This window comes from Falco rusticolus, chromosome 19 (assembly GCF_015220075.1).
Source record: "Falco rusticolus isolate bFalRus1 chromosome 19, bFalRus1.pri, whole genome shotgun sequence".
Classification (NCBI taxonomy): Eukaryota; Metazoa; Chordata; class Aves; order Falconiformes; family Falconidae; genus Falco; species Falco rusticolus.
The window spans coordinates 1,230,238-1,243,870 of record NC_051205.1 but is presented as its reverse complement, the minus strand read 5'-3'; the positions used below and the strand labels follow the sequence as shown (position 1 = coordinate 1,243,870).

At 70.9% G+C, this 13,633-nt stretch overlaps 3 protein-coding genes across 7 annotated transcripts; 1 reads left to right on the top strand and 2 right to left on the bottom strand.

Annotated features, from left to right (window-relative positions):
- Nucleotides 1-9: 9 nt before the first annotated feature.
- Nucleotides 10-3,322, bottom strand: CIART (circadian associated repressor of transcription). Its single transcript, XM_037371203.1, has 5 exons — nucleotides 2,469-3,322; nucleotides 1,312-1,622; nucleotides 1,004-1,079; nucleotides 850-928; nucleotides 10-730 (listed from the first exon to the last, which is right to left on the bottom strand). Exons 1-5 carry the CDS (start codon nucleotides 2,899-2,901, stop codon nucleotides 460-462), a joined length of 1,170 nt encoding a protein of 389 aa, XP_037227100.1. The 5' UTR covers nucleotides 2,902-3,322; the 3' UTR covers nucleotides 10-459.
- A 621-nt stretch (nucleotides 3,323-3,943) lies between these two features.
- Nucleotides 3,944-8,684, top strand: CA14 (carbonic anhydrase 14). Of its 4 annotated transcripts, none has more exons than XM_037371230.1 (11): nucleotides 3,944-4,133; nucleotides 4,264-4,284; nucleotides 5,814-5,984; nucleotides 6,066-6,205; nucleotides 7,332-7,427; nucleotides 7,516-7,582; nucleotides 7,689-7,845; nucleotides 7,933-8,059; nucleotides 8,185-8,205; nucleotides 8,302-8,386; nucleotides 8,504-8,684. In XM_037371230.1, exons 1-11 carry the CDS (start codon nucleotides 4,082-4,084, stop codon nucleotides 8,620-8,622), a joined length of 1,056 nt encoding a protein of 351 aa, XP_037227127.1. In that variant the 5' UTR covers nucleotides 3,944-4,081; the 3' UTR covers nucleotides 8,623-8,684. The 4 variants fall into 4 exon arrangements, with proteins under 4 accessions (XP_037227127.1, XP_037227130.1, XP_037227128.1 ...); XM_037371231.1 differs by having other exon boundaries at nucleotides 3,950-4,133; nucleotides 7,689-7,818; XM_037371232.1 differs by having other exon boundaries at nucleotides 3,958-4,133; nucleotides 7,661-7,818.
- A 215-nt stretch (nucleotides 8,685-8,899) lies between these two features.
- On the bottom strand, nucleotides 8,900-13,534 carry APH1A (aph-1 homolog A, gamma-secretase subunit). 2 transcript variants are annotated; one of them, XM_037371235.1, is made up of 7 exons: nucleotides 13,256-13,534; nucleotides 11,250-11,420; nucleotides 10,934-11,043; nucleotides 10,591-10,713; nucleotides 10,327-10,454; nucleotides 9,826-9,949; nucleotides 8,900-9,540 (listed from the first exon to the last, which is right to left on the bottom strand). In XM_037371235.1, exons 1-7 carry the CDS (start codon nucleotides 13,513-13,515, stop codon nucleotides 9,476-9,478), a joined length of 981 nt encoding a protein of 326 aa, XP_037227132.1. In that variant the 5' UTR covers nucleotides 13,516-13,534; the 3' UTR covers nucleotides 8,900-9,475. The 2 variants fall into 2 exon arrangements, with proteins under 2 accessions (XP_037227132.1, XP_037227133.1); XM_037371236.1 differs by having other exon boundaries at nucleotides 10,934-11,007; nucleotides 13,256-13,528.
- Nucleotides 13,535-13,633: the final 99 nt, after the last annotated feature.

The following is a 13,633-nucleotide window of genomic DNA, read 5'->3' as shown; positions in this document are numbered from 1 at the left end:
GGACACCGGTACCGGGCAGCCCCTGCCGCTCCCGCGGCATTTATTGCTTCCAGCAGGGCCCAGCCGTGGGGCAGCCCCACTTTGGGAGGGGGGGAAGAGGCACAGACCCCCCACCCCCAAGCCCCCCTGTAACGCCATGCAGGGGGAAGGCACAAGGCCAGCGGGGGGGGCCAGCCCCCCACCCCCTCCCCCCGCAGTACACCAAGGCACATCCCCCCCCAGCCTTGGGGTGGGGGCTCTGCTCTGCCGAAGGCACATGCCCCCCTCCCCCCCGCCCCCGGATTTTTGGGGCCCCCTGGGGGGGGATAGGTCTCGGGGGTCCCCCCATGGGATGGCCCCACCCGCCCGCAGGTCTCAGTGTCCACAATTAAAAAAAAAAAAACAAACCACCATCCAAAAAAGGCAAGAAATCCAGGGGAGAGACACCCCCCCCCATCCCCCACTGTGGGGGGGTGGTTGTCACGCCTCCGGTGTGGGGGGTGTCCCTGTCTGGGCGGTGGGACGGTGGCAGCGGGGATGTCCCCCCCGCTGCACTGTTCCGGTGGGGCTGGAGACGGGGGTGTCCCCGGGCAGGTGGCGGCAGCGGGGAGCCCCGTGGGGGCCAGCAGGGGGGCGGCGGCGGGGGGCAGCGGGGGGGGGAGCTGGGGCCGGCGGGGGTTTGGGGGCGACGTGGGGGAACCAGAGCCGCAGCATCCCCTCGACCTGCAGCAGCGTCCCCAGGTACCGGGCGCTGTGGGGACAGAGAGCACCTGTCACCCTGCTGCTGGGTGTGGGGGAGGGCAGGACCCCCATGGGGGGGGGCCCTATGCCCCCCACCACACTCCCCAGGGTCATCTGGGGGGCACTCACCCCATTTCTGGCTTCTGCAGGACCCCGATGATGCGCTGGAGGCGGTCCATGGCCACGCTCTGCTGGAAGCTGCTCAGCCCTGGGGGACCCCAAAACTGTGTGAGTGCTGCCAGGGGGGACCGGGGGGCTCGGGGGGGGAGGGGGGGGCACCCACCTCTGTCGTATCGCCCCCGCTTCAGCCCCTCTAGCAGCTCCGCCAGCGGCTGGATGAAACCCCGCAGCTCCTGGCACTGGGAGGAAGAGGATGGTGGCTGGGCCCGATCCCCAGTGGGGAGGGGGTCTCATGCCCCCCCAGCTCTATTTATCCCCCCCCTCCCCCCCTGCTTACCCCCCACCCCCTCCCAGTTATTTCAGGTTGGGAAACTGAGGCAGCACCGGGCAGAGACACATTCTGAGGGGCCCAAAGCGCTGCCCCCACCCCCACTTTGGGGGTGCTCTGTCGTTTTGCTGCCAAAAACTCACTTTTTGGGCAAAGAGGCGATCGGCGTCGCTGGGGGGGGAGTCCCCCGCCTCGCCCCTCCGGGGTCGCTTCCCCCCACGGGGGGATGGAGGTAACTCGGAGGGCATTCGGGCCGGCCCCCCCAGCCGCTTGCGGCTGCGCTCAGGTTTGGGGGGGCTGGGGGGGGGGGGCGCCCGCCTCGGCTTCACTGTCAGAGGGACCCCCCGGGCTGGAGCTGGGGGTGGCACAGGAGCAGGTGCGGGCGGGGGGCTCCATGGCAGGGTGGGGGGTGGCAGGGGCCCCCCCCCGGGGAGCCGCTCCCTGGTCTTGGCTCCTGCGAGGGGGGCAGGGGGGGAGGAAAAAAAAAAGAGGGGAAAAAGCAGGAAATTGGGCAAAAATGGAAAATAAAGTGATGCTTCCCCCCACCGGGGGTCTTCCCCCCCACCCCCTCCTCTGGCAGCTCCCACTCCTGGGTGGTGGGTCCAGCATCTCCCAGCACGGTGAGGGGGGGGGGTCAGGGACGCCCCCCAGCACTGGGAGCCTTCACCCAGGACCCCCCACCCAGGATGGGGACCACCCCCACCCCTAGAATCGGGCCCCTCCCGCCTGGTCCCAGGGCTGCCCAGCATCGTGGCACCGAGACCCCTCCCCAGGTGGCCTCAGGCCCCTCCCCAGGCACTGGGACCCCTCCCCAGAATGGAGACACCCCCCCAGACGGCCTCAGGACCCCCCCCAGGTGGCCTCAGGACCCCACCCAGGCCCAAGACACCCCCCCCAGCTGGCCTCAGGACCCCCCCAGAGGCACCGGGACCCCCACCCAGGACTGAGACCCCTCCCCAGGTGGCCTCAGGACCCTCCCCAGAACAGAGACACCCCCCCAGGCAGCCTCAGGACCCCCCTAGGAATGGTGACCCCCACCCAGGACGGAGACACTTCCCCCAGGTGGCCTCAGGACACCCCCCCGGCACCGGGACGCCCACCCAGGCGGCCTCAGGACCCCCCCCAGGCCCAAGACACACCCCCGCCAGCTGGCCTCAGGTTCCCCCCCGAGGAACCGGGACCCCCCCCAGGTGGCTTCAGGACCTGCCCCGGCACCGGGACCTCCCCCCAGGACAGAGACAACCCGCCAGGCGGCCTCAGGACCCCCCCACCCCCCGACCCTGGCTCCCCCGGGTCCTACCTGCTCCCGGCTGCAGCTGCGGCGGTGCCGATGTCCCCGCCCCGGGGCCGGTATCGGTGTCCCTGTCCCGGTACCGATGCTGTGACGATATCCCGGGGCCGGTATCAGTGTCCCGGGGCTGCTGCCCCTGTTCCCGTGCCGGTATCGGTGTCCTTGTTCCAGTGCCAGTGTCCTGGGGCTGGTGTCCCTGTCCCGGGGTCGATGTCCTGGGGCCGGTGCCCCTTTTCCAGTATCGGTGTCCCGGGGCCGGTGTCCCTGTCCCGGTATCGGTGTCCCGGGGCCGGTGTCCCCACTGCCGTCCCGGTCCCGGTCCCTGTCCCCGTGCCGGTGCCCCCGCTCCCGTCCCGGTCCCGCCCCGGCTGCGGCGGCCCCACGCGGACACGTGCGCGGCCGCACGTGCCTCCCGCTGGGCCCCGCCCCCCCGCGCTCCCATTGGACGTCGAGCCCCGGCAGGGGGCGGAGACTCGGCGCCCCGCCCCGCCCTCTCGCCCCCGTTGGCCCGCGCAGCCGGCGGCGCTGCCCAATGCGGAAGCCGCTCTGCGCTGATTGGCCAGGAGGGTGGAGCCGCCGTCACGCCCCTCCATGTGGCGCCCCGGAGGGGGGGCGCGGAGCGAGGCAGCGCCCCCTGGCGGGGGGCGGCGGGGTCGGGGGGCTGCGCGATGTGGGGGGTGGGCCACGCCCCGCCGCGATCTGCCAATGGGCGCCGGCCTCAGGCGCGCGTCACGGCCAGCGCGGCCAATGAGAGAGGAGCGGCCTCGCCTCGGCGCCGTTACATAATGGAGGCAGGCAGCGCGTGGGCCCCCACGTGGGGGCGGGGCGCGCGGGGGCGGGCCACGCGCCTCTGTGACGGCGCGCTCGCGGGGCGGGGCCTCGGGGGCGCGCTCCTGCCCCAGGCCCCGCCTCCCGCGGGGCGGGGTGAGGGGGCGTGGAATCGGCGGGGGGGCGGGGCGAGGGAGCTCCTGCGGGGGCCGCCCCCGCCCCAGCCCCTCCCATAGCCCCCCCCAGCGCCATAGCCCCCCCCCAGCCCCATAGCCCCCCCGTCCCACGGCCCCCCCCCGCGGGTCCCTTCCAGTCCCCCAGCCCTATGGCCCCCCGCCCCATAGCCCCCCTATAGCCCTCTCCTCGGAGCCCCCCAGCCCTCCTGCCCTATGGCCCCCTGCCCCATAGCCCCCCCCAAAGCTTCCCCCCGGGCCCTCCCAAAGCCCCCCTCGCAGACCCCCCCAAAGCCCCCCGGGTGCCCCGTAGCCCTCCCCATAGCCCTCCGCCCCATGGCCCCCCCAAAGGCCCCCCCAGCCCTATGGCCCCCTGCCCCACAGCCCACAGTCCCCCCAGCTCACAGCCCCCCAAGTCTCGCAGCCCCCGCACAGCTCCACACCCCACAGCCAGCCAGCGCCCCCCCCCAACCCCTCCCAGCCCCCCCAGCCCACAGGCACCCCTAAGCCCCTCACCTCATTCCTCTGCAGCCCCCAGCCCCTGCCAAGCCCCACAGGTCCCCCCACCCCCCCTCCATGGCCCCTCCACGGCCCCTCCACCCCTCCCCGTGCCCCGGGGGGGGGCCGGTCCCGGGGGGTATTTAAGGCCGGGCTGGTGGCCGCCCCCCCCCAGCCCCCACCATGCTCCGTGCCCTGCTGCTGCTGGGGGGCCTGGCCCCCACCCTGCCCGCTGGTGAGTGCCCCCCCCCCCGGCTGCACCCCAACTCCCAGCGCCCGGCAGCGGGGCCCACTTTGAGGTGCAGCCCCCCCCCCCCCCGGGGGGGGGCCCGGCTGACCCCAAACCCCTCTGCTCCCCCCCACAGGTCCCCACTGGGCATATGAGGGTGAGTGGGGCCCCGCACCCCAAATCTGCTGCCCCACACGCCCCAGGGCTGGGGGGCAGCACACGGGTCCCCCCAGATGGGAGGGGGTTGGATGGGTCCAGCCCCCCAGCCCCCCCCCCCCGACACTTGCGTCCCCCCAAATGGGAGGGAGGTGGGTGGGTGACAGCCCCCTGTGCCCCCCACCCTGATGCCCGGGTCCTCCCAGATGGGAGGTGGGTGGGTGGGTGCAGCCCCCCCAGTGACACCACCCCCCCCCCGATGCTTGGGTGCCCCTAAATGGAAGGTGGGTGGGTGCAGCACCCCCCCCCCCAGTGCTTGGGTGCCTGGATCCCTTCAGATGGGAAGGGGGGGAGTGAGTGCAGCCCCCCGTGCGCCCCCCCTCCCCAATGCCTGGGTCCCCCCAGATGGGAGACAAGTGGGTGGGTGGGTGCAGCTCTCCCCCATGCCCCCCCCCCCCCAAGATGGGAGGTGGGTGGGTACAGCCCCCCCATGCCCCCCCCCAATGCCTGGGTCCCCCCAGATGGCAGGTGGGTGGATGCAGCCCCCCCCCTCTCGATGCCTGGGTCCCCTCAGATGGCAGGTGGGTGGGTGCAGCCCCCCACCCCCCCCAAAAGCCTGGGTCCCCCTCGCTCCAATGGCTCCATTGTGCTCCTTTACATAAGGCCCCGGCCCCGCTCCCGCTGCCAAATCCAATTAGGATCCGGCCAAATCCCGGCTGAGCCCCGGCCCGCCAGGCCCGCGGGGTCCCCCGGGCCCCCCCCCATTTCCCCCCCCCTGCCCCGGGGTCGCCTTTGTCCCCGCTCCCCCGGCCGGAACAAAAATGTCCCCATAAGCTTAATGAGCTGTATTGGGAGCGTTGGGAATGGGGTGATGGGGTCAGCCGGGGTCAGGGTGGGGGGGTGACGGGTGGGCTGGGGTCGGGGTGGGGGGGGGGTGACGGGTGGGCTGGGGTCGGGGTGGGGAGGGGGTGACGGGTGGGCTGGGGCCGGGGTGGGGAGGGGGTGATGGGTGGGCTGGGGTCGGGGGGGGTTGATGGGTGGCTGGGGTTGAGGTTGGGGGGGATGATGGGTGGGCTGGGGTGGGGGGCGGTGTGACGGGTGGGCTGGGGTCGGGGTGGGGAGGGGGTGACGGGTGGGCTGGGGCCGGGGTGGGGAGGGGGTGACGGGTGGGCTGGGGTCAGGGGGGGTTGATGGGTGGCTGGGGTCGAGGTTGGGGGGGATGATGGGTGGGCTGGGGTGGGGGGCGGTGTGACGGGTGGGCTGGGGTCAAGGTGAGGGGGTGATGGGGTCAGCCAGGGTCGGGGTGGGGGGCTTATGGGGGGTGATGGGTGGGGAGGGGGGATGGTGGGTGGGCTGGGGTCATGGTCAGGGGGTGACGGGGTCGGGGGGGTTGGGTAACAGGATCAGCCAAGGTTGGGTGGGTGAGTGATGGAGTCAGCTGGGGTCGGGGGGCGGCTGATGGAGGGTGATGGGTGGGGGGTGATGGGGTCAGCTGAGGTCGGGGGGGTGGGTGACGGGTGGCCCCGCCAGGCCCCCATGGGCAGCAGCATTGGCCCCAGGGCCACCCGGCCTGTGGGGGCCGAGCCCAGTCGCCCATCGACATCCAGCGGCGGGGGGCTCAGCCGGACCCCTCCCTGCCCCCCCTGGGCTACCAGCACCCCACGGCGCCGACCTTCGCCCTGGCCAACAACGGCCACACCGGTGAGCGGGGGCTGGGGGGGGAGGGGGATCCTGCCGGGGGAACCCCCGCTGACCCCTATGCCCCCCCCCCCGACCCCCCAGCGGTGCTGGTGCTGCCGCCCACCCTGCAGCTGCGGGGGCTGCCCCGGCCCTTCGCCGCTGCTCAGCTCCACTTCCACTGGGGCCGGCCCGGCCGCGCTGGCGCTGAGCACCTCCTGGATGGGCACCGCGCCCCCGCCGAGGTGGGGGGCACCGGGGGAAATGGGGCTGGGGGTGGGAAATAGTGTGGGAATGCAGTGGGAAATGGGGCTGGGGGTGAGAAATGGCATGGAAATGGGGCTGGCATGGGAAAAGGGTGGGAAATGGAGCGGGAAATGGGGCTGGGGGTGGGAATGCAGTGGGAAATGGGGTGGGAATTGGGTGGGAAATGGGGCTGGGGGTGAGAAATGGCATGGAAATGGGGCTGGGGGTGGGAAATGGGGTGGGAAATGAGGCTGGGGTAGGAATGCAGTGGGAAAATGGGGCTGGGAAATGGCATGGGAATGCAGTGGGAAATGGGGTGGGAATGGGTGGGAAATGGGGCTGGGGGTGAGAAATGGCATGGAAATGGGGCTGGGGGTGGGAAATGGGGGTATAATGGCATGGGAATGGGGTGCGAAATGGGGCTGGAAAATGGCATGGGAATGGGGCAGGAAACGGGTCTGGGGGTGGGAAATGGCATTGGAATTGGGTGGGAAATGGGTGCAGGAAGGGGGCTGGGAAAAGGATGTGGGAGCAGGAATTGGGTGCAAGGAATGGGGAACGTGTCCAGGCACAGGAGACAGGCAGGGAAGTGGGGCTGGAGGCAGGAAATGGGTCCGTGTGCAGGAAACACACAGGGAAGTGGGTGTGGGACACAGGCCTGGGTGCAGGGATGGGGTGCGCACGGGAGGAGGTGTGGGAAGGGGCAGGAGAAAGGGGTCTGGGTGTGGGAAATGGAAAGGGGAAACAGGGGTGGGAAACAGGGGCGGGAAACAGGGGCGGGAAGGGGAAACAGGGGCGGGAAATGGGGGCGGGAAGGGGAAACAGGGGCGGGAAATGGGGGTGGGAAGGGGAAACAGGGGCGGGAAATGGGGCGGGAAGGGGAAACAGGGGCGGGGGAAGGGGAAATGGCCAGGAAATGGGAGCGGGAAGAGGAAACGGGGGCAGGAAACAGGAGGGGGAAGGGGGAAACGGGAGGGGGAAGGGGTCTGGGCGCAGGCAGAGCTGCGGCATCGGGTCTGGGAACCAGGCCTGGAAGAGGGGGCGGGTGGGTAGCCAGCCTGGGGGTGCGGGGGGGGTTGGGGGGGTCCCTGTGCCGCCCCCTCCCCCCAGCCGCGGTACCCGCAGATGCACGTGGTGCACTACGACGCGGAGCGTTACGCCAATGCCAGCGAGGCGCAGCACCACGCCGGCGGGCTGGCCGTGCTCGGCGTCCTCCTGGAGGTACGTGGGACCCCAAAACACGCTTCCCCCCCCAACCCCCCCCCCCCCCTTCCCAGCCCTGACACTCCCCCCTCCTTGCACCCCCCAGGTGGGTGCTGACCCCCACCCCGCCTACGACAACATCCTGAGCCACCTCGGGAGCATCCGCTACGCAGGTGAGCGAGCGGCACGCGAGCGAGGGGGGGAGCTGGGGGAGGCGGTGGGGGACCCCCAAACATCTCCCCCCCCCCCAGGGCAGACGACCACCGTCCCCTCCTTCAGCGTGCAGGACCTGCTGCCCCCCCGCCTGGACCTCTACTACCGCTACAACGGGTCCCTCACCACCCCCCCGTGCTTCCAGGGGGTCCTCTGGACCCTCTTCCAGCAGCCCGTCCACATCAGCCTGGCGCAGGTTTTGGGGTGAAACCCTGCTTTTTGGGTGGGTTGGGTTTGGTTTTTCTTTTATTTGGGGTGGGGGCAGCAGCCCCAGCACTCCCCCCGCCCCCCCCCCCCCGTCCCATTTCAGCTGGAGCAGCTCCAGGGAACCCTTTATGCCACGGAGGCGGCCGAGCCCGAGCCCCAGCGCCTGGTGGATAATTTTCGGATCCCGCAGGAGCTCAACGAGCGGCTGGTGCTGTCGTCCTTCCCCAGGGGTGAGAGCTGGCCGGGGGGTGGGGGGGCGGTGGGGAGGGGACCCCCCCCAGCACCCCTCAAATAGCTGCCAGAGCCCCGGCAGGGTGGGAGCCTGCGGTGCTGAGCCCCGGCTCTTCTCTTGCAGAGCCCGAGGGGTATTCGACAGGTAAGGCCTGGTTGGGGGGTGGGATGGGGGGCAGGACGGGGGGCTCACGCCCGCCCCCCCCCATGCCCCCCCTGAGCCCCCCCCGGCATCACGCAGGTGAAGTCATCGCCATTGTCTTCGGTGCTGTCTGCAGCTGCCTCGGCGTTTTCCTCGCTATCCACTTCGTGGCCAAGAGGATTCGGTGAGAGACCCCCACCCCCCATGCAGGGGGACCCCCCCCCAGCCCCCAAATCGGGGGGTCCGGACACCCCCGGGGGAGGGTCGGTCTCACCTCAGCCCTTCTCCCCCCGCGGGGCAGAGCGAGGGGGACGCAGGAGCAGGACGTCGTGTTCAAAGCCTCCTCCCGCCGCACGCCCGACGATGACCCCCACCCTTGAACCCCCCCGCTGCCCCCCAGCCCTCCGAGGGGCCACTTAGGGGTCAGCCCCACCGCAGCAATGGCCCCTGCCCCACTGGAAATAAAGCCCCTTCCCCACCCCATGGCACTGGTGGCTCTTGGCTGGGAGGGGGGGTTGGGAAATGAGGCCGTTTGCCCAGGGGCTTTATCCTGCCAACCCTGAGAAACCAGGACCCCCGTGTGCTCCCCACAAAACTGGGGGCAGAGATGGGGGGCACCGACCCCTCCCCCCCCCCACAAGAACCCCCACCCATCCCCATCACAGAAGGCGCCTCCGTGCCCGCTGGCACCCGTTACTCTATTAAAAGGGTTTTACTCTGAATCCAAAAAATAATTTACCCCCCCAGTCACACAGCAGGGTAACACGTGCTCCCCGCCCCCCAGCCGCCCCCCGGCCGGGAGCAGAGAGGGGGCGAGCGAGGCAGAGCCCCCCCTCTCCCCCGAGAGCATCACCCCGCTCCAGGGAACAGCAGCGGGTTACACCAGGCTGGGGCCAAAGCGGGGGCCCCTCGGGGAGGGGAGGGGCGAGGAAGGGGGGTCCTGCCCTGAGCCCCACAAGCCCAGCCGCACCACAGCCCCCCCTGCCCCTCCCCCCCCCCCCCCCCCCCCCCCAGCCATACCCTGTGAGGAAACAGTCTAGCGAAGCTAACGGGGCATCCACGAGCACCGGTGGGACCCCGGCAATCCACTCCGGCGCGGGGCGCGACCCCGGCAATCCCCCCGGCAAGGGCCGGGGCGCGGGGCCACCTCTGCACCACCGTGAGGGGCCGGGGCTCAGCCGGGCGGCGGAGACGAAGGCAGCGGTGTGACCTTCCAGCTGCCGAGAAGAGGGCACTTGGGTACGGGCAGCGCGGGCAGGGCCGCGGCTGCTGCTCAGTCCTCCAAAGGCACCTGCAGCGCCGAGTACATCATCACTCTGCTGTCGTCCTCCTGCTTACCTGGGGGGCGGAAAGGAGGCAGAGGGTGAGCGTGGGGGGACGGGGCTGGTTGGGGGGGGCCAGGGCGGCATTTGCGGCCTCGCAGGGACCCCCGTTACGCAGGAGACGCAGCCCCCAGTCAACACAATGGAGACGGGGGCAGGTACGACCCATCCTCCCCTACCCTGGTGGCTCTGGGACCCCCGTGTCCAACCCACCCAACAGCTATGAGGGGCCAGGGACCACCCCGCACAGCCCCCACGTCACCGCGGGGACCCCCCCGTGGCGCGCATGGCCCCCCCTTACAGGAAAGGCACTTGAGGATGTTGCGGAGGGAGCCCCCGGCAGTGACGAAGGCCCAGAGGCCGGTGCAGAGGGTGATGACGAAGATGGGGGCCAGGCTGGCCTCGTACCAGGGGTTCAGGAACGTCTGGGGGACAGAGACATGTTGGGAATGTCACCGCCGCCCCCACAGCCCCCCCAGACCACCGCGGTGGGGGAGGGGAGCTAGGCACTCCCAGCGGAGCCCGCTCCAGTGAGCCTGGCTTAACCTGCCCATCGGTTTTCCCCCAGGAGCTCAGCGCTAATCCTGCTCCGAGTCCCGGCCTTCCCAACCCTCCGCCCCCCCGGGACCCCCCCGACAGGCTCCCTCGGGCCCCAGCGCGCCCCGACTCGCCCCACAGCCCAGAGGTGGGGTTCAGGGGGTCCCCACGCCCCCCAGGTGGGCATCCCACGATGGCCACAGCCGCTCCGCTCCGGGGAGAGCTGTCGGTGCTGCCCGGGGGGGCTCCAGCTCCCCCAACTCACCAGCCCCGAGGTGAGGAGGTGGCTGGCGACCACCAGCCCCAGGCACCAGTAGTGGCGTTTCTCGCAGGCGTCGAAGAAGATCACGCCCCAGAAGGTGTGGAGCAAGACGAGGGCCATGGTGAGGAACGCTGGGGGAAGAGAGCGACACAGCCCCCCTCAGACCTCGTCACCACCTTCCTCCTCCTCCCCCTCGCCTTGGCAAAGGCAGGCTCCGGCCCGAACCAGCGCTGCCGCAGCACGCCGGGCGCCAGCCCCCAGCCTCACCGGACGTGATGAAGTAATACGGTGAATCCCCGTGGATCCCGACGATGCCCGGCCCGACGGAGTCGGCCAGGATGTTAATGACGGAAAACATGCCGCTGATGATGCCGAAGGACAGGCCGGAGACTGCGGAGGGAGGAGGGAGTCAGGCGGGAGCCACCGCGGCGCCGCTGCCACCACCGCCAGCCCCACACTCGGGGAAAGGTGGGAGAGCAGGACAAAGAGCCGGGGAGGCTGCACTAGCCCGGCGGGCTCAGCAGCAGCACCACCGGCCTCGGGTAGCCCAGCACCCCACGGCCAGGCAGCCCCGGGAGACGCAGGGAGGCCGGTGCCAGCTCATGCTCACCGTAAGCCATCTGCCGCAGGGAGATGGGGGACCGGCCGTCCTCGCTGATCATCGCCAGGCCCTCGTCCGCTTTCCTGCGGCGGGGCGGGGGGGAGGGAAAGCGTGAGCGGCTGGTTGGGAAGAGGGGCCGCGGCACACGGGAGGGGAAGGGACGGTTATAAACGAGACAGGGGCAAGGAGAAAGCTCGGCAGGGATCTAAGGAGGAAGATGCTTTGGGGGGTTCCCCCGACAAAGAGCCGAGCGGCAGCCACAGCCACCAGAAGGGTCACCCAGCCCCACGGGGGCCGCGCGGGCCGCCCTCGGGTGGGCTCTTACTTCAGCAGCTTGAAGTAGGCGAATCGAAAAGCCTCCTGCAGCAGGACGGAGACGGCAGCCCCGAAGATGAGGAGGCCATACTGCAGCTTGGCGTCCTCCCGGTCGCTGAGATGAACTGAAATGAACCAGATCAGAGACGCCAGGAGAAGCGACACCAGCCAGAAAAACGCCCTGGGGGGAGAGAGAAACCCCGGGTTCACACCCCAGAGCTCAGAGTCGGGCAAATATTCGCCACGCCGCTCGCTTGGTTCGCCCGGGCTCCTGGTCACTGTCGCATGAGGAGGGCAGGCGAAGGAAGCGTGGGAGCGAAAGCCAAAGGCATCCAGAAGCCCAAATCCTCCTTCCCCTTCTCGGAGCCGCAGCGACCTGCCCGGAGGAACGCTGCTGCCCCTGGAAGCGGGGAAGGACACTCAGTGCTTCGCCCCTCGGGGGTCAGACAGGGATGCACCATGGGGAAGCCAAGCGTGGGGGGACGCAACCCCCCCTGAGCCACTGCTCAAGCTCTTCTGACAGCAAACCCCCACGCTGAGGCGCGGGGCAGGAATCGCCACCCTGGGGGCTGAGCCGACCCCCCAAGGGATGGCATGGGGCTGCCCCCAGCCGCGGCTCTGGCCAGCACCAAGCCCACCGTGCTCCCGCCGGTGATTTGCACGAGGGGCTGCGCGGCGAGGCCCGGTGGCCCCCGGCCCGGCAGAGGCTGCGTGGTCAGAGCTGGGGGTGGCTCCCGCCGTCCCGGGTGCTGTGACGAGGCTGCAGCCCCCAGCCCCCCGGTATTTCGCCTCAGCCGGGTCACCGGTTTTAACCGGAGCCAAGTGGTGGGAGACCCCAAAGCAAGGGGACCCTGGGAAGGGGACAACCCCCCCCACCCTCTACAAATTCACAGGCTCATCCCACCCACACAGGGCATTTCCCAACTGTCCCCCCACCCCCCCCCAGAACTGCCCCCAGGGTGCTGCCTCCCATCCCAGACCCCCCGACTGCCCCAAGATCTCCCCCTCAGCCCCTCCACACGCTGCCTCGGCCAGCCCAAAGCTGCCCCCTAAGCCCCCCCAGTGCTGCTTGTACCCCAGCCTCCCCCCACAGCCCCCCCCCAGCTGCCAACTCCCCCACAGCCCCATCAACTAGCCCAGAACTGCCCCCACACTTCTCCAGCTGCCCCCTTGACCACCTTGATCCTGTCTGCCCTGTCACCCCCCCGCTGCTGCCTGCCCTGCCCTAGACCCCCCCACAAGCCCCCGAAGCGCTCCCACAGCCCCCCCCGCTGTCCCCCAGAACACTCCAACTGCCCCAGAACAGCCCCTCAGCCCCCCCAAATGCCCCCAAACTGCCCCCTCAATGCACTCTGCACCCCCCCTACTTCCCCCTTGACCCCCCTCAACACCCTCTACCCCCCCAACTGCCTCCCCAGCGCGCTCTGATCCCCCAATATCATCCCTCAGTGCTCTTTGCCCCCCCAACTGCCCCCCCCCAGTGCTCCCTGACACTGAGAGGCCCCAGAACAGCCCCCACAGCTGCCCTCCCGGCACCACCAACCCCTCAGCCCCCCCAAAGGTTGCTCAGCCCCCCCAGAGGCCTCTCACGACCCCCAAAGGCCCCTCACTCTTCTCCAAGGCCTCTCAATCCCCCCAAAGGCCCTTCACGACCCCCAGAGGCCTCTCATGTCCCCCCAAAAGCCCCTCACACCTCTCCAAGATCTCAACCCCCCCTCATGCCCCTCCAGAGCCTCTCAACCCCCACAAAAGGCCCCTCATGCCCCCCCAAAGGTCCCCTCAGGCCTCTCCAAGGTCTCTCACCCCCCTCAAAGGCCCCTCACGACCCTGCAGGGCCTCTCACCACCTCCCAAAGGCCCCTTCAGCCCACCCAAAAGCCCCTCACGCTTCTCCAAGCCCCCCTCAGCCCCCCCCCCCCCCCAGAGGTCCCTCAGCCCCCCCCAAAGGCCCCACACGCCCCTCCAGGGCCTCCCAGCCCCACCCAGGACCCCCGGGCGCCCCCCCCCCCGGGCTCACCCCGCCACCAGCACGATGACCCGCAGCGGCTCCGCCGCCACCGTGAGCAGGACGAGGGCGAGCGCCGGCCCGAAGGCGATCCCGGCGCAGCCGAAGCAGACGGCGGCCCCCATGGCGGCGCGCGCGGGGCGGGGCGGGGCCGCGCGGGGTACGCCGGGAGCTGTAGTCCAGGAGCGGCCGCGGCGCCCCCTGGCGGCGGGGAGGACCGGCCTCGGGGGGCGCTGCCGGGGTGGGGACCCCCAGCCCCCCCTGCAGGCCATAGGGGCACCGGGGGCACCGCAACCCTCCCCCCCCTCCCCCAGCGCACCGGACCCCGCGGACAGAGCGGGGATGGGGGGGGGGCAGCAGGGATGGGGGGCAGCGGGGCTGGGGGGACAG

Excerpts from the sequence above, each read along its gene's own strand:
- CIART (XM_037371203.1), bottom strand. The coding sequence starts at position 2,901 with ATGGGAGCGCGGGGGGGCGGGGCCCAGCGGGAGGCACGTGCGGCCGCG. Across the intron at positions 1,623-2,468 it reads GCAGCTGCAGCCGGGAGCAG|GAGCCAAGACCAGGGAGCGG; the intron begins GTAGGACCCGGG and ends CCCCCCTCGCAG. Across the intron at positions 929-1,003 it reads GCGGGGGCGATACGACAGAG|GGCTGAGCAGCTTCCAGCAG; the intron begins GTGGGTGCCCCC and ends GGGGTCCCCCAG.
- CA14 (XM_037371230.1), top strand. The coding sequence starts at position 4,082 with ATGCTCCGTGCCCTGCTGCTGCTGGGGGGCCTGGCCCCCACCCTGCCC. Across the intron at positions 4,134-4,263 it reads GGCCCCCACCCTGCCCGCTG|GTCCCCACTGGGCATATGAG; the intron begins GTGAGTGCCCCC and ends TCCCCCCCACAG. Across the intron at positions 6,206-7,331 it reads GGCACCGCGCCCCCGCCGAG|ATGCACGTGGTGCACTACGA; the intron begins GTGGGGGGCACC and ends CGGTACCCGCAG.
- APH1A (XM_037371235.1), bottom strand. The coding sequence starts at position 13,515 with ATGGCCTGCAGGGGGGGCTGGGGGTCCCCACCCCGGCAGCGCCCCCCG. Across the intron at positions 11,044-11,249 it reads GCCTACTTCAAGCTGCTGAA|CCGCTCACGCTTTCCCTCCC; the intron begins GTAAGAGCCCAC and ends CTTCCCAACCAG. Across the intron at positions 9,541-9,825 it reads CATCCTCAAGTGCCTTTCCT|GTAAGCAGGAGGACGACAGC; the intron begins GTAAGGGGGGGC and ends TCCGCCCCCCAG.